Source organism: Rhinoraja longicauda, chromosome 3 (genome assembly GCF_053455715.1).
Source record: "Rhinoraja longicauda isolate Sanriku21f chromosome 3, sRhiLon1.1, whole genome shotgun sequence".
NCBI lineage: Eukaryota > Metazoa > Chordata > Chondrichthyes > Rajiformes > Arhynchobatidae > Rhinoraja > Rhinoraja longicauda.
Window position 1 is genome coordinate 64,615,799 of NC_135955.1, and position 18,436 is coordinate 64,634,234.

Here is an 18,436-nt window from a genome sequence, read left to right on the forward strand (position 1 = left end):
ATCCTAAATTCAATCTGCAGTTATGGTGACAGGTCCAAATATGGGTGGAACAATGGTGCAGCGGTACAGTTGCTGCCTTACAGCACCAGAGTTCCAGGATCAATCCTGACTGCAGGTGTAGGAAGGAACTGCAGATGCTGATTTAAATTGAAGATAGACACAAAACGCTGGAGTAACTCAGCAGGTCAGGCTGCATCTCTGGAGAGAAGGAATATGTGATATTTTGGGTGCTGTCTATATGGAGTTTGTACGTTCTCTCTGTGACCGTGTGGATTTTCTCGGGGTTGTCCGCTGTTCTCCCATACTCCACTCTTTGGAAGAAATTCATGAGCATATTAGTAGGCCAACAAAATATTAGTCATGTGCAAAATTTGGATGTTGGGGGTTGTTTTCTTTGAAATAGAGTGTGTGGAAGATTAATTAGCTTCTGTAAATTATCCTTAGTATGTAGGATAGTGCTAGTGTAAAGCAATCCATCCTCATTTGGTAGGGCTAAATGCATTATTGTGCCTGAAATCAATGGAACTAAATTTGAAAGCAGAGTAGATTGTGCAGTTGCTACCAAAACACACTACTTTTGAACTGAATGATACAGCATGGAAACAGGTCCTTCAGCTGACCTGAGTCCACGCCAACCATCGATCACCCAGTCACACTAGTTCTTTGTTATCCTACTTTCGCATCTATTCCCTACACATCAGGGGAATTTACAGATGCCAATTAATTAACAAACCTGCACTTCTTTGGCATGTTGGAGGAAACTAGAGCACTCAAATATCATATATTCATGTGATATTTATTTTTCCTTGTCTCCCTCTAATCCTTTGACTAATTACTTTAAATCTAGACCCCTGCCTTAGTTAAAAGAAATATTACAGTATGTACTGATTCTAGGTAGTTCCCTCATGATTTTATAGACCTCAATTAAGTCTCCCTTCCACACACTCTATTTCAAAGAAAACAACCCCCAACATCCAAATTTTGCACATGGCTAATATTTTGCTGGCCTACTAACATGCTCATGAATTTCTTCCAAAGAGTGTTTAAGAGGCTTTTAGATAGGCACGTGACTATGGAGAGTATGGGGGTATAGGGAAGACGTGCAGGCAGAGGAGATGAACGTATCATGTTTGGCAAAGACATTGTGGGCTGAACGGATGTTCTGCTGCTGTACTAATCTATGTTCTAAACCCACAAGAAGCAGTAGCCAGTTGAGCAGTATATAAACTAGATAAGGGAGATAGATGGGGAATAATAAAATTAATCATTATCAATGAAGGTAAACAAGAAAGGATTAAAAAAAGTCAAAATATTTCAAACCATTTCCTTACTTTACCAGGGATTAATGACTGGAGTAAGATTTTTACTAAATGAGATGAAATATATTTACAAGTCTATTCAGCTTCACCGAGAAATGCCATCATTGGTAAGAGATGATATGATAACAATTTGCAATAGTGACAATAAAAGGAAGTTAAACTGAATTTACTAATTAGATAGGCGATAATGTAATAATGGGTCATTATAATCACTCTAAGTTGGGTCGATAATTAGTTAATGATTGAGGCGGAAACACGTGACAATGATCAATATTACTGGTAAACTGCCGGCACAGGCTCAATTATGGTGACTGTTTTTTCTTTAAACTGCTGTAATGAAACAAATGTGAAGACCGCGGGAGGTCCAAGCCAATATCTGGCTCAGCCTGATGTAGGTGCAACCTAGGAATTACAACCTCTGATTGGAGGCCTATCACCAGTGGGGTACCGTGGGGATCTGTGCTGGGTCTACAGTTGTTTGACATCTACAATGATTTGAGTTGGTGAATTTGCAGATGACAATTAAATAATTGGCAGTATAGTGGACAGTGAGGTTTCTCCAGGAACCTTTTATTGAGTCAGTCATGCGCTGGATTGACTTAACAAAATGTATCACCTCACACTAAAATTCTGTGGCATACTTCCCTGATTGATCCAGATAATTTCATAAACTTAAAAAACTTTTAGCGGGATGTTGTTTTAGCGGGATGTAAGCCAAACCCAGGCAAATGGGAGTTGGGTCGAGGAATCTGTTTCCTCACTCTGACTCCCTAACACTAATCTCCACTGCATATTTAGAGACCCAGAACTATTGGGCTACATCCTGGAATTACTTGGTATGAAGGAGAGAGGAGTGGGAAACAAGCATTCCAGTGATAAGTCAAAGTTTTGTGGAGATGGTACTTGTGAAGGGCTTTAAAGATGTATGATTAGACCACTCACTTTTACAAACAGGCAGAGTATGTGCCATGTACCTATATGGAACCTGCATGTATGTATGTCATATACACTGATGAGCCAAAACATTATGTCATCATGGGCACTCTGCGGCTACGTTGCCCCATACACAGCAGGATGCTATGCACTGTGTATTGTGACACATTCCTTCCGTGACCACCATTAACATTTTCTGTGACTTGTGCCACAGTAGACCTTCTGTTGGTTCGGACCAGATGGGATAGCCTTCGTTGCCCTCGCGCATCGATGAGTTTTGGGCACCCAACACCCTGTCGCCGGTTTGTGGTTTGTCCCTCCTCGGTCCACTGTCAGTAGTACTTACCACTGCTGACCGGGAGCACCCCACAAGCCTCGCCGTTTCAGAGATGCTCTGACCCAGTCGTCTGGCCATAACAATTTGGCCATTGTCAAAGTCGCTCAGGTCTTTACTCCTGCCCATTTCTCCTGCATCCAACACATCAAGTTCATGAACTGACTGTTCACTTGCTGCCTAATATATCCCACCCCTTGATGGGTGCCATTGTAACAAGATAATCAATGTTATTCACTTCGCCTGTCAGAGGTCATAATGTTTTGGCTCATCAGTGTATATGTCAAAACTCAACCTATGGTCAAAAGCAGCTGTTTCACTGTTTACATATTGACTGCAGTATGAATGTCAAAAAGCAGTTCAGGTTAATCCTATCCTTTGATTTTTCTGTGCCGGTTGGTGAGCCGAAGTACAGATGGGGAGTTCCAGCTGAAAATGGCCCCAGTAGACCAAGACTTTACATAGAAATAGTTGGAGGAATAGAGCAGCAAGTAACTAAAACTAAATGTGTTGGAGAGACCGTACTTATATTTAGCCTTGCAGTATTTTTAATTTCAGCACAATGAAAATTTGTTCCGCAATCCTTATCAGTGACTTAAGTTTTTTTGTACATGGCACTTACAGGAAAAGAAATATGCGTTAAAATTATTGAGACACCATCAGGATTTCTATTAGTACTTTGTCCTTCAATGTGGAAGATAATCCTAATCAGATGAATTGCTTTGAGATCAATTAGATATGTTCAGTGATGAAGGATGGATGTTATTTAGCTTTAGTGTTAAAAATACAGAGAGATATGATCACAAAGGGTCCCACATTGACAAAATGTCACAAAGTTGAAACTTGCTGACGAGGCTCTATTTTCAGGAGTGGTGATGAGTAAACCAGTAGTCTCTAGACCAATCTATATTGCATTAGCAATTTGCAAAATAGTGAATCAGGAGTACATTCAAGATATGTCTGTTGAAAACACCTACTAAAATTGAGATTTATGGGAAAATAACCCGTATGAAACCAAAATAATTGATTTTCAAAATATGGTATGATGGACAGATTTACAAATGGTTTCAATTGCTACAAGCTATCAGGGAAGACATTTATCTGGTCTTTTTTAATGACAGGGAGGATATTTTCCAGGAACAAAAGCGCTGAATGTCTAACCTTCAGCAGTAATATCCTCCTGGAAGACTTGGAAACAAAACAGGGCGTTGAACTGAAGTAAAAGGTTTACCTTAATTTAAAAAAATTAATGACACGAGGGTTTCTATAATTAAGATCTTACCCCCACTGTCAGTAAGATCTGTGGTCTTACATTCAGTAATAAAAAAAATTAAGTTTACAGTCAAAGTTGTGGATTGAGAGACTTCTTCCCAGAATCAAAAGATTGCTGCAGAGAATGATTTATTTGATTTATTGAATAGTAATCAACTATCAAAAAAGGGGAAAATTAATATTGCTCCTGAGAAAAATGGGGAATTCATTTTATTCAACAGTAAAATTTAAATTTCTTAAAGGAATGAAATTGTGGTAATATTCTTACCTCTAGTAGAAAGATGATAAATCTAAATTAATAGAGAGCGGTTAATGAAATTTGTTTCTTCATTCAGACAGTGGGAAATTTAGTTGCAGTTATAGTTTCACAGAAAGTACTAAATCATACTTGCATAATTTCACCTCAAAAGATGATAAAGCCCGTAGCTTCTTCAGAGTTTCCTAGCAGTTTAAGAATATTCCGGGCCAAGGTATCCTTGCTCAATAGAATGGTGGGGAAGATCAAAGTAATGCTTCTAACCAAGGTTTAATCTAGTGGGTTGATGCGAGACTTCAGTTTCATTTTCACATAATGTTACAGGGTTAACGGCTAAAACAGTAAAAAGCTGTTAACAGATGACAGGCTTGATTACCTGTGGCTGTAGGCAAGATGTATGGATCCCTCAGGAAAAGCAGCACTGGCTGGTGGGATAGTTTGCTAGAAAGGTCAAGGACAAGAATATCAGTATCCTGGAAATGCAAACATTAAGCAGTGTACAACATATACTAAATTGTTTTCAAACTACAAAATAATGAATTGGATAAGAATAAAAAGAGAAACAGTTCATTATAGTCTCCATGAATACGATTTTATGAACACATTCATCTTATGGTATGATGTGCAAATAACATAACTTTGTCAGATCACACTGTGGACATTGTTAATGTTTTTATAGAAATTAAAAACATTAAATCAAGTGACTTTTTAAAAACTCATTTAACAATCAACATTTATCTTAAATGAATAACATCTTAAAAATATTATCACTGAGAAATTAATTAGACGATGCTGGGAAATTCATCTCTCGTTGCCAGTGCTAAAGCCATGTCAGAATTTTGTCTACAGATGCTAATCATCTTTGGATAATTAACTCCAGAGAACGGTGGAGGTCAGGACAAATAGTGGCTAAGTTTCTTGCACCAATTTAATATTTGTAGCTAGTGATAAATTCCCACTCATTGTCATCCCTACCTCCCTAGCCCTTGTGACTCCCTAGGTGTTTATCCAAGGATCTTTGTTATCATTTTATCCCAGAGCCCAATTGAGCAACTGGATGTTACTAACCTAATTTTAACCATTCTTAAGTTTGCAATGAAAAAGATAAATTTGATCTTTGTATTTTAAAATATCATTAAAGATTCACATATGTCAAAAATTACAGGGTTGCTGAATAATTTTTTTGAAAAGGTATCTCCACGAGATATGAAATAGGATCTAAGATGAAGTCAGGATATTACCTCAAAGGAAATATAACTACATGGATCAAAGGGCGCACAATTAAAAACGTAACTAGTAAAACTTAAACAGTGGAAAAACGTCTCCAATAATGGAGATAAATATTGATACAATTAAATTGATACAATTAGGAACACTCAAAACATGAGAAGGGACATGGACAGTAGATATATAAATTTGATTTGCATTTCTTTGAGCAACAATCTAATAGAGATTTTAAAATGATAAAGACATTCCCATGGAAACCACTGCTGGTGAACTCCAGAACATGGAAGAAAAATTTAAAAACCGGAGTAAGAGATGGAAGCAATTCTTCCGTGCGAAAGGGCAGTGAAAGTGGAATTCCCTCCAAAGGCCGTGCATACAGGGCCAATTAAACATTTCAAGTCTAGGACCCAGAAGGATTTCATGAAACGTGAGGAAATGTGAGCTGGATGAGCTATGAATAACAGAATGATATGCATGGGTTTAATGGCCCATTATTGTTCCTATCTTTCTAATGATATATGTCTTATCTTGCCAATAGTAATTTTCAAGCCCTGACTATAAAGCAAATAATAGGCCATACTGCATCTGAAATGGCCTGCTGTACACACATTCACCACCCAATCCTCTCACTTGTGTGTTATTCCTTCAGCCATAATTATTCCTTGCGCCACTCTGTAGAGTGGTCCATCGGCAGCAACTGGGCCTCAAACAGCAGAACCCATGGCTCCATCAGTCACCAAAAGCCTATTTTAAAGTATCTTTCATAATTTGAGGCATTTAAAACAGTTTGGGTAGTCTTAAAAATGAAACAAAAACCCACATAAAATACAAAAAACTACAAGTTAAAAATCCTTGAGGCAGAAGGAATTATTTGGGAACATTAAAACAATTAAAAATAAAGATAAACTAACCACTTAACTTCATCCTGAAGGTCAGTGACTCATTCATTTCGAGTGTGGTGGGTATATGGAATGAGCTGCCAGAGGAGGTAGATGAGGCAGGTACCATAACTACATTTAAAAGATGCTTGGAAAGGTAGGATGGGAAAGGTTTAGATGGATGTGGGCCAAACACAGGCAAATGGGACTAGCTTAGATGGGTCATCTTGGTCGGTATGGACAAGATTGGGCCTAAGGGCGTTTCCATCCTGTGTGACTCTATTACCCTATTCAAATGAAAGGCACTATGCTAAGTCCGCTAGATATGGATGGCATATAGTCAAGGAATCTGATATTAAGTACATCCAGGTTTTCAATTCAGTACATCGGTGTTCCACCACCTCTATACTGATAGTGAGTGCAGTGGTGCAGTAGCATAGATCAACCTTGCTACCACTATGCCACCAGGTCGTCTCCAATTACTGGCAGTTATGGATGTCGGAGGCAAGCTGATGCAAAAGGAGGATATTACAGGCAGTTCTCCATGGAACCGAGGTAAGGGCAATTCAGCCCAGTCCACCAAATCTTTCTATTTCTCCACAGAGAGCTACAATAAACTTGACAGTCAAAATAAATCACAAGTAGTCTTCAATGGAAATGTCTCAATATTATCCTTATGTTCAGGAAAAACGTTAGATCTTGGAGCTTCTAAATACAAATGAAAGTATGTCCGACAGTTCGCTAAGGCATTGAGAGTGCATGATTGGATAGGGATAGCTAAAATACAAGGATTTTATTTGTCTTTGGTTAATGGCCCAGTTTAAAAGCCTTTTCAACATGCACATGGCCATTTGGACAGGTACATGGATAGGAAAGGCTTAGATGCATATGGGCCAAAGGGCCTCTTTCCATGCTAAATGACCATAACTTGCAGGGAATGCAGGGATATGAATTATGTGCAGGCAGATAAGAGTTGGTCCAGGCATCATATTCGGTATAGAAATTGAGAGCCGAAGGATCTGTCCCTGTGTTGTACTGCTCTACGTTCTATCAGTTGATTATTGGTTTAGTCTAATAGTTCCAAATTAGTTCCAAGTAATTGAGATTGGAAGAGAGTAATCCACATTTCTCTTCTGAAGTAATATCATTGGCAAGGGGGCCACGTCATTCATATACCCATGAGAACGATCTTTACACTACCATGTTATACAGATGAAATTTACTAATACTCTAACCAAATCCATTGCCCTGTTTTATGAAGTTTAAAATGAAGATTGTTATCCAGCTAATGAAAATCTTATCTTGAGCAGAACCAAGAGCACCACATGCCAAATATGCTAGATTGCAAAATCTTCAGTAATAACTCAGAGGTAATTAATCACTAATCCATTGATCAAAATAATTATAATGTTAATTATTTGTTGATCTAGTGGTCAGCAATAAATGCCATTACTTTGCCACTGACTGTAAAATTCTAAGCCATTCCCTTTTAGATAGATTGCATCTCCAAACATTTTTACAGGGGACTGACCTGAATTCTTCAGATTCATAGTCTTCAATGGAGCTAAAAATAAAAATCATTTTGACACATTAGAATTGTACATTGTATTTGTCACTATTTATGTCAGATGTTTAACAAATTATGAAGTGTCAGTTTTTCCTGCAGACTTTTAATTGTCCAACAAATGCTTTCATCTGACATATTCCCCAGTCAGAACACCTTCCTATTGATCTTGTGTAAATAATCACTGAATTTCATAGAAATAAAAAAATGCAATATAGGACAGCTCTCATGACCCTGTTGGCTGATAAAGATCTATCGAGGCAAATATTTGATATCTCCAAGTCATACAGTACTTCAATAATGCATAAAAGTTCACATTAATGTATTGAGGCTTTCTGTCATACCCACCCTTTCCAGGAGTGAGCACCAACCTTAAACACTCCTTGAGTAATTTTTTTTCTCTCTTATCCATCTACATTAAATCAATGCGTTCCAATTGGTGACTTCTCTGTTAAGTGATAAAGACTGTTCATTTCCACTCTGATGAGGCTTCTCGTGGTTTTACACACCACGGTTGGGTGAAATCCGTCTTTACTAATTCCCTCTCCTCTGGAACTGTTGCTTCTCTTGCAAATCAGCAACTATAAAAAACATTCCTTAAAAATCTTCATTAGCCTTAGATTTGGTGCAAACTGTCCCGTGTCCAGCCTTACTATTTTCTATAAATTCCTTGAATGCATTGCTACCTTCCAAATTATTGACTGCTTACTGTTCCATCATTTCCGAGACTCTCAAAGCGAAGTCATCCACGAATATGCAGCTCTTTCTTTCATCTATCACAAACTCCTGAATGTGGTTATCCTCCCCTCATCCTTTGACACCACTTTCCCATTGTCCAGATAAGCAGACGTGCCTTTGCTTGGACCAGTGTATCTTGCCATACATCTTACCCTTGCACCACATCTCTGGAAACCCCAAAATCTCAAAGACATACATTTGCCTTTTCCAATTTCTCATCCACATGCTGCCTTATAGAAACACTCAAATGATGTTAGCTTCTTAATGTAAGCTGGTGAATCCTGCCTCTCGATCACAAATAACCTCTTTCAGTCCCTCCACTCCCTTTGCTATAAGAACAGTAGCGAATAATCCAAACATTTCTCCAAATTAAACAATAAGAATGAATGAAATCATTGACTGCGGTCACCCCCTTTATATTTGGATTCCAGCCACCAATTCTAAACCTGGTCATTCTCTTGAGGTCAGTCATGCAGTTCAGCAGTCATGGTGTTCCATTTGACCCTAATCTGAAATTCCAGTTCCAAATATTCTGAATAGAATTTACACCCAGATAAGTTTTACAATAGAACTTACACCCGATGTAAGTTTCCACCTTGGTTCAATTCATTACAAATTAAATCTACAAGCATGCCAAGGCTCTTCTAGTCTTGCTTCTTAACTTTCATTTTCCATAAATTTGAACTCGTCCAAATTTCTGCTGCTCCAGCCTTCCTATGAACCCGTCACCCATTTCCTTAATTAGCTTCCACTGCCTCAACTTGATAATCTATAAATTTATGCAGTTTTCCTTTCAATAATCTCCTCCGCTGCAGAATATTATGCACTGCCAGCTTCTGTCTCATGGACCCTTTCAAGCAGCGAACATATTCCTTGGCTGAATTTATTCCTTCAGCTTTACTCTATTTTTCTGGACTCTCATATCGACAATCCATTCCCCTCACCCACTGTTGGTGGCTTGACTTTCAGCCGACTACATTACATGCACTGGAATTTTAAACGTGCATCGGTGGTTATTTGGGAGGCACTGTGATCAGTAAGGATGGGTGTGATGGGCGAGTTCCCAGAATTTCAATGATGGGGTGGTGATATTTGAAAGGCTGAATATGGAGACACCGATTAGAAAGATTGTGCAGACAATAATTAATTTTTCAAAGGGAAATTACTAAAAGTAAAAGAAGGTGCAAAACTAAGACGGGACCATGTGGCAATTGGAATAGTTGTCCACTGTCGATGCAAATAGCTTCCACAGAAAGACAGAATTCTCACTTGTTGCACTGTAAATTCATGTTCTTCACCCACCCCTCCCATATTTCCCTTTTAATTCCCTCTTTCCCCTCCTGATTGTCCCCTTCCACCCACATCCCTCCCTTCGGCTTTACATTCACTACTTGTCTTTCCTTATCTGACACCGTGTTGCACATTTTCGCCTTTAGCTTTTGCCACTTTGTCCACCCATCTGTTAATCAAACCCCACCCACTTATGTGCATCCACCTATCCCTTCGGGTGGCACGATGGCGCAGCGGTAGAGTTGCTGCCTTGCATGCAGCGCCGGAGACCCGGTTTTGATCCCGACTATGGGTGCTGTCCGTACGGAGTTCGTACGTTCTCCCCATGACCATGTGGGTTTTCTCTGAGATCTTCGGTTTCCTCCCACACTCCAAAGACGTGCAGGTATGTAGGTTAATTGGTTTAGTAAATGAAAAAAATGTCTCTAGTGGGTATAGGATAGTGTTAATGTGCGGGGATCGCTGGTCAGCGCGGACCCGGTTGGCCGAAGGGCCTGCTTCCACGCTGTATCTCTAAACTAAACTAAACTTGCCAGGTTTTTCCCCATCCCTACCACCCTTTTCCAACTTTCTCTACCCCATTAGAATGAAGAAAGGTCTCGACCAGAAAAAAATGTTCTCTGAGAAAATTAGATGCTGCCTGACCTGCTCAGTTCCTCCAGTACTTGCAGGTTTCAGATTTAAGGTGTATTTTTGTCATGTGTCCGAGTTACAGTGAAATTGATTTGCATGCTATCTAATCAGATCAGATAATACTCTACATAAATTAAATAAAATCAAACTAGTACAATAGGTAGAGCAAAGGGGAAGATACTGAGTGCAGAACATAGTTCTTAGCATTGTAGAGCATCAGCTCCAGAGACAAGGTCTGCATTGTATTTTGCAATGTTTTTTGAAATAGAGTGGAAAGTTAGATGTGCCAATCTATGCCGTCAGCACATTACTGAGCCCTGGATTGTAATTAAATAAAGATCATTTTGCCTTTTGTTTTCTAGATGGTTATTTTTAAATAAGTCCTCATCTTACCCACAACTTTCAATTTTTGGCAGAGAAGGAAGATGACGAATGTTAAGAAAATCCAAGAATATCTTGGGCAGTTCTTCATTTTCAATCAAAATTATCTGTGAAAAGACATACAAATTAACAACAATGCATGCAAAACATACTGAAGTAGAATCTTTAGTTTATTTTCTTGGATGCTAATGAAAATATTTGGATTTCTATGCCATTGACCTGACCAAAAGGAAAATAAATTTAAATTGAAATGCATGGGATTTGAAATTAAATAACTGATCTATCGAGTTTAAAAAAAATCAATTCTTGAGATGTGGGCTTTATTAGCAATGCAAGTGTTACTGATCATACCTATCGTGCTGTAATCATTACAGGTGTTCAGTACATTTGGGGGACAATGGATCTACATTCTTGTCCTTCCTGAGAGAGCCCAGCCAAGATTACGAAGTCAGGCCAGTATTTGGAGGGGAGAACACCTGAGAATACTGGGTACTGTAACCTGGCTACCTGGGGAAGCAAATTATCCAACTGGCAGTATGAATTCAATTACCAGCTGTAATGTATGTACTTAACAAAGTTAATAATCAAGTAAGAATGGAGTTGCAATGGGTGTTATCTGCAATTCTCGAAAGACATTTAAAAAAATCATTGGTTCAAAGAGATCAATTACTGCCTCTTGTGAGATATTGCATTTCCTGTTCTAATAAGATAAGGTTTCACTGATGTGTATGGAGTTTCTATAATAAACTGATCATGGACAAATAAGATTGAAAGAAGCAGCAGGAGAAGTTGACCATTCCATCTATTTTGCTCCTCTATTCAATAACATCATGGTTGATCTTTCCCCTCAGTGCCACTCTCCTGCATTCACACTATAATCCCTTGATTCCATTAATGATCCAGTAATACACGAGGAGACACATAGTGCTGGAGTAACTCAGTGGGTCAGGCGGAATCTCTGGATTCTGGGGAGGGGAGCCTAATATATTCCAGCACTGACCTCCTGTATAAATGAGCACATTAAAGTTCATAGGTAAGAGGAGCAGAATTAGGTCATTCGGCCCATGAAGTCTACTCCGCATTCAATCATGGCTGATCTATCTTTTCCTCTCAACCCCATTCTCCTGCCTTCTCCCCATACCTCTGATACCCGTACTAATCAAGAATTTGACAATCTCCGTCTTAAAAATATTCATTGACTTGGCCTCCACAGCTGCCTGTAGCAAAGAATTTCACAATGAAATGAAATTAAAATAAAATTGAATGACATTTCTTTTAAATCAGTGCATTTGGTTGTTGTACAGTACAACATCTATGGAACTTCTTTCCCTCAAATACTGTCTATCTTGAAAAAAAAGGATAACAAAAATATTTTTAAAATACATTTCGACACCACTTTCCAGGTAAAAAATAAACCTTGCCTCGAATGGCAGAAGTGATTCAGCCTTCAGCATTGAGGCTCCAGAACTTACTGTAGATCTTATACTCAAAATATTTTGTTTTTGGCATGCTCTTTAATTACATTCATAACTTGTAGATTATATGAATTCCAGTTTCCAAGTATTAAAGACACCTGTGTGTTTCACGGACACTGCTGCAAGCTGGATGAGCAGCTGCCACCACACTTTTAACGGGATCTATCCATGGCAGGAATCATGGAATTGAAAGCAGGGGATGTGGTGTGGGGGTGTGAACAGGACCAGGTAAGGGGCTAACGGTGCATGGGTCTCCCAGGGATTGCATGCCCCATGGTGGAGAAAGGTCTCCTCCCTGTGATCAGTGATAACTTGAGGCTAATAAATCAAGTGTTCTTTATGCTGCAGTTACCAGTTCACAGATATCTAGATTCTCAGAGCTCTGTCGTTCCTGAAATTGATTGATGGAAAGACACAGCATGGAAACAGCCCCCTCGGCCTACCAAATCCACGACGACCATCGATCACCAGTTCACACTAGTTCTACGTTATCCCACTTTCGCATCCACCCCCTGCACATTAGAGGCAATTTGCAGATGTCAGTTATCTTACAAACCGATACGTCTTTGGGATGTGAGAGGAAACCAGAGCACCTGGAGGAAACCCACACGATCACTGGGAAAATGTGCAAAACTCCACAGACAGCACCTGAGGTCAGGATCGAACTGGGGACTCTGGCGATGTAAGGCAGCAGTTCTACCAGCTGCACCACTGTGCAAATTGTCAAATTTACAAGTCATGCATTTTTACATACAAAAATGATGCACCAATGGGGCACTCGATTTCATACATGGTTTACTACTTTCAGTAAATATGAAGTAGACATTTAACTCTGTCATTTAAGAAGGGCTCTAATTTGCAACATTAAAGGCCTGTCCCACAGGCGATTTTAAGGCGACTGCCGGCGACAAGGCTGTCGCCGAACATTCGCCGGGGTGTCGCGGGCATGATCGTGAGGAGTCTTCTAAACATCGTAGTGGATCTCGGCACGTCGCCGAGAAATCAAACGGTTTGAAATCTCTTCGTGACAGCTGGCTTGTCGCCAGGCATCGTAGCTTATTGCGGTCGCTGTCGCATGCTGTCCCCAGGTTTGATAGGTTCTCTTAAGATGCATTTAGAAGCACATAATATTAAAATAAGCAAAGTCATTTCAAAATACCATAAAATGCTTGTGTTTAACCAATTTATTTACCGTCAGGACATTTGACAGGTAGATTGGAGGCGACAGTTTGACGGTCAGGTAAGCGTGGGAATTTTCACGATGTTTTTGGCCTCAGCCATTACATTTAAAGTGGGCTCCCAACCCAGATATTCAACCCAGAAACCAGATATGCACCTCCCGTACATTTTCAAAGAATACCTACACACTTTTCACAAAAATCCACTGAACCACTTTTAAAATTATTTTTTTAAATACAGCTATTAGTAAACTGGAAGTAAATCCAGCTTATTCCTTGTTACAGTGAAGCTTGCTTTTTAAGTAACCCATACAAGGTGTTATAGTTCAAAACTCTCAAGTACCTACCGACTTGTCAGTGATTTCAGCGTAAGCCAGGATGCCGGAGAAGCATTGACAGCGTGGGAATTTTCGCGATGTTTCAGAAGATGCTGTAATCTCGACCTGACTTGGCATTGTCGTCGGGTAAAAGAAAAGTTCAGCGATCTGCTACGACTTTGACAGTCTCCGGCAGTCGCCAAAAAGATCGCCTAAGTGGGACAGGCCCTTAACAATCCAATTTCTGTCGAGTAATTAAAATATGCCAAGCATGTTGATGATATCATCATACTTAAAGGAAAGGGAAGCTGTGTTGTGCACTGGAACAAATCACAATGTTAAATGTCAGGACCCGATTTCTAATTGATGGGACCAACAGGAAACAGGCACCAACATTTCAAAACAGTTGTAAAATTATTTTTAGGTGCGATTTATGCATAAAAAACAGGCACAAATAGGTCCAGTTGCTGGGCACAGGTGTGAGAAAGCAGCATGATTGAATCAACACTAGATCATTAGAGCATAGTGTCCATGCAGGTACTCAAGATGAGGTAAGCCATCCTAACATTGACATCACATCACACTTGGTTCTATATTCAGGATACTTAGTGGCTTAAGTGGCTCCCCCTTGAAGCAAGGTTTAATGCCTTGGATTAACTGTTGAGTCAGCGTGTAAACAGCTGAATTAAAAGGGGTATTTCCTTGAAGTCTAAAATACAGCAAAAGCACTTCCTAAACTTGCAAACTTACGGGCGGCACGGTTGCGCAGCGGTAGAGTTGCTGCCTTACAGCGAATGCAGCGCCGGAGACTTGGGTTTGATCCTGACTACGGGTGCTGTACTGTACGGAGTTTGTACATTCTCCCCGTGACCTGCGTGAGTTTTCTCCGAGATCTTCGGTTTCCTCCCACACTCCAAAGACGTACAGGTTTGTAGGTTAATTGGCTAGGCAAATGTAAAAATTGTCCCTAGTGGGTGTAGGATAGTGTTAATGTGTGGGGATCGCTGGGCGGCGCAGACCCGGTGGGCCAAAGGGCCTGTTTCTGCGCTGTATCACTAAATCTAAAAAAAAAATCTAAAAATCTCCAAGTAGGAGCAGGAAAAATATACCATCATTTTTTAATCACCATTGGGTCCATATCCAAGATCTCTCAACTCAACACCACAGTGGAAATACCTTCAGCAAAAGGACTGCAGTGGATTTAGCTCCCCACCACTTTCTCAAGGATAGTCTGAGTTAAGCAATAGGTGATGGCGTTGCCAGCGATGCCCATAAAAAATGGATTAAAAAAATACCCATTTTCATATGCTATAAAACATTATTGTTATTTTATCCCATTAAGAATCATAAACAATACAGAAACAGCAGCTTTTTTTTCGGGAATTCAGATGATAGAAAAGTGACAGCAAGCAAACCTATAGTTTCCCTCCCTCTTTTTATTTGAGGATGGGTTGTTATTTTATTTTCCGGAGTGTAACCTCATTCATCATGACAACAAAGATAAAGTGGAGCTGGCGTGTGTTCAGGGATTTACTTTGGGTCATTAATGCAGGATTTAAGGAATGTTAACAAGGTGGGCTGTTTGTTAAGCTTGACAGATCAGCTTACAATGCACTGGTCACATACTCCATCTGTACTCAAATGGCATTGAGCTGGTCTAAGAATTGTTGTCCACTGCTTAATACAAAGAAAAAAATCATCAATGAGACCACCGCTCTCTTTTGCATACTTGAAATGCTGCAGATGTTTGGTAATTTGAGCAGGCAAAATGGATGTTTACTACATATTATGATAAATACATTTCAACAAATTGTAATAGATTATTTCCTTCAATGAAGTTTAATTAATATTGTTGCACATAACCATATATGTTTCATCAAGTATTTGTACCTTTATAGTAATGAAAGTAACTGACCAACTCAATCATATATTTAGCCATCATCTCCCCAACGGATGAGTATTTTGCAGAAATATCTTAACATATCACTTAAGTGAATTTTATAACACCTTAATTTTACTGATCTATTCCTTTCAGACATTGCCCAGGCACAAAAAAATGTGAGGAATCAAAAATCTATCCATGATTGTGCTGCAGTCGTTCGCATTATGTAAAATGTATTTTCTATGTATTCCCTAATCCTAGTTTGTAATAATTCAATTGTAAGATTCCCATTCACAAAGATATTTTGGGTTGAAAAATGTTTAAATCTAAAATGTCGTACCATCATATTTTTTAAAAGGGACTTCGCTCCAGAAATTCTCATCAGAATTCAGCAGTAAACCTGTTTATGCATCTATCTGGAGCTCCTACCGATTTTCTGTAGTTACAGTGGCTGATCATGAGATCGCTGTGGAAGTATTCAGTATAAGTATTTATTAAAAGAACCACCATTTATTGCAGGGAAGTCTGTATGATCACAACAAGTGTTCTTACAATATTCTGAACAAAAGCAAAATCCAAGTAAATTTTTCAATTTGTAAAGATTTCTAGTGTTCAGCTCTGTTAAGAAACTGCGCTTTATGCACAGTCTGCAAGGTTTTAGTAGAGATTGTTGAAGATAGTGGTTTCGGGTAAGAGGTGCAATGATACAGAAGTCGCAAAACAAAGAAAATTAATTTGAAATGGTTAAGTAGTGTCATCTAAAAACCCAGATATATAACTACCTAAAAATATGTTCAAGAAAGTAGGAGTTCTCAAGATACAAAAAGATTACATTTGGAGAGAGAGAAAAAACCCCAAAATTTTACAAAATGAAAGCCTCATTATTGTGGATATCATCAGGTCTGTTGAACCAAATCATTTTATCCCAACATAAAGCAGATACAAAACAAGCAAACCCACATCATATTTGGAAATGTTAAGAAAAAATATTATATATCACTGATTATGTTAATAAACCAGTTAAATTCGTGCAATGTGTAAAGGAAACAATTTAAAAAATAAATCTCAGCAATTCTAAAAAGAGAAAAGGGATAAGAGTAAAGGGATAAATGAAAAGGGTACAAGCAAAGAATATTGATTCCTGTTCCTCTTCCCCACCGTTGCCTTAATTTTGTCATATTGATCTTTTTTTCTCTGTTCCATTGCCCCTGAAAGCCTTAAAATTTTAAGAATCAGCCGCTTAGCTCTCCTCTCCCTGTGGAAGTCACTGATCACTTGCACATGTCGTGTCCCTGACATTCTGTACATCTAATTGTCAGATTTCTTTTCTGTTTCAGTGAGTAAAATGCAGTCACCATATTACAGAGGGACTTGTTCTGGCTTAACCTCAGCTAGATGCCATCATGCGGGAGAAAATACGTTAAAATATCACAGGATAACTCTGTCCGACAAGGCAGAGGCATAAACAGTGTAATGATTTCCCTCGAGTTTCACTGCAAGAGAATTGTCACTAAAGTCAACATAAATGGTGACAGATCTTCACTGAGGACACTGGGAAATCGAATGCTGGCATTATATTTAGGCTCAGGCCTTTTCATCAGCCAATTATAACACCAAATATCTCACTGAAAACTTGGACGAGACAACTCTGCTAACCTTCTGAGGATAAAACAAACATCAGCACTTCAGGTCTAAAAGTTTGGTGCAAAACAGTTTTTAATATCTGGTGTTGCAATATCCATTTATCATCACACAAATCTTCCCACATTGTAGAAAGATAGCAACTCAACATGTAAATATCATCAGTAACCAGGTAAGATAATGCTTCTGTAAAAATACCTTATCTGCAGTCCACCCAACATATGTGAATAATTTTATCACAAAAGTTATGACAAGATTTGAATAAATATTAATTTATAATTGTATCATGGGAATTTCTCCCCCCAAAATTGAACAGTTAAGACCATTGTTACATATACAGATATAGTAGCCTCGGGTAGACTTAACCAGTTTAAATTGTAGTCTGAAGAAGGGTCTCGACCCGAGACATTACCCATTCATTCTCTCCAGAAATGCTGCCTGTCTCGCTGAGTTACTCCAGCATTTTGTGTCTACCTTTAAATAAATTATCAATCTGACTACGAACCTAGAAAACTTTTGGTTAAAAATTTAGATCTGAGTATTTGGTCAAAAAGGTCAAACCTGAGGGTTCATAGTTACATTCACATTTATTTAAACATCATTCTAAAAACTTAACAAGATATATTATCTATAGGATCTTTCCACTCAAAAACAGCCTGGAGAAACATAGCTGAAAATAACAAACACTAACTTTGTTTTATATAATTACCTGAACATAATGAAATGTCCCAAGAAGCTTAATACAAATACACCACTGATTTTCCGGAAACTGTTGGCCCGGCACCTCCTTTAATATGGACAAAATTACACGAGTGCCATGGCTGAGTTAGACAGCCGATCTTGACCTCATCGGGGTCAATCGGCAGGTCGAATATTCCCCCTGCAGCTGGGACTCTGGAACTCCGGCCCGGCCGGAGCCAGTGGATTCGTTCCCATAGCCGACTTCCGAGGCCAACTTTGCGGGCTGGTATGTCGGCCCATCGGCAGCCTAGGTGGGCTATTCCGATATCGTTCAACTCCTCCCAGAGGCCATCGGCGGTGAGCTCACCCGCCCTACTGCATTTTCAGCAGATTTGGCTAATCTTGGGTTGGTGGGGTTCATTCAACCTGAACCTCTG

General features: G+C 39.1%; 1 protein-coding gene across 1 annotated transcript in view; it reads right to left on the minus strand.

The window, feature by feature from the left end:
- The window catches only part of LOC144592049 (sorting nexin-24-like), a 115,683-nt gene that overhangs the window by 739 nt on the left and 96,508 nt on the right, over positions 1-18,436 (minus strand). Inside the window, exons 4-6 of the mRNA XM_078396287.1 lie at positions 10,838-10,932; positions 7,751-7,783; positions 4,491-4,555 (exon numbers count right to left, since the gene is read on the minus strand). Of these exons, the coding sequence (XP_078252413.1) occupies positions 4,491-4,555; positions 7,751-7,783; positions 10,838-10,932 (193 nt within the window). The remainder of the gene's footprint in view (positions 1-4,490; positions 4,556-7,750; positions 7,784-10,837; positions 10,933-18,436) is intronic.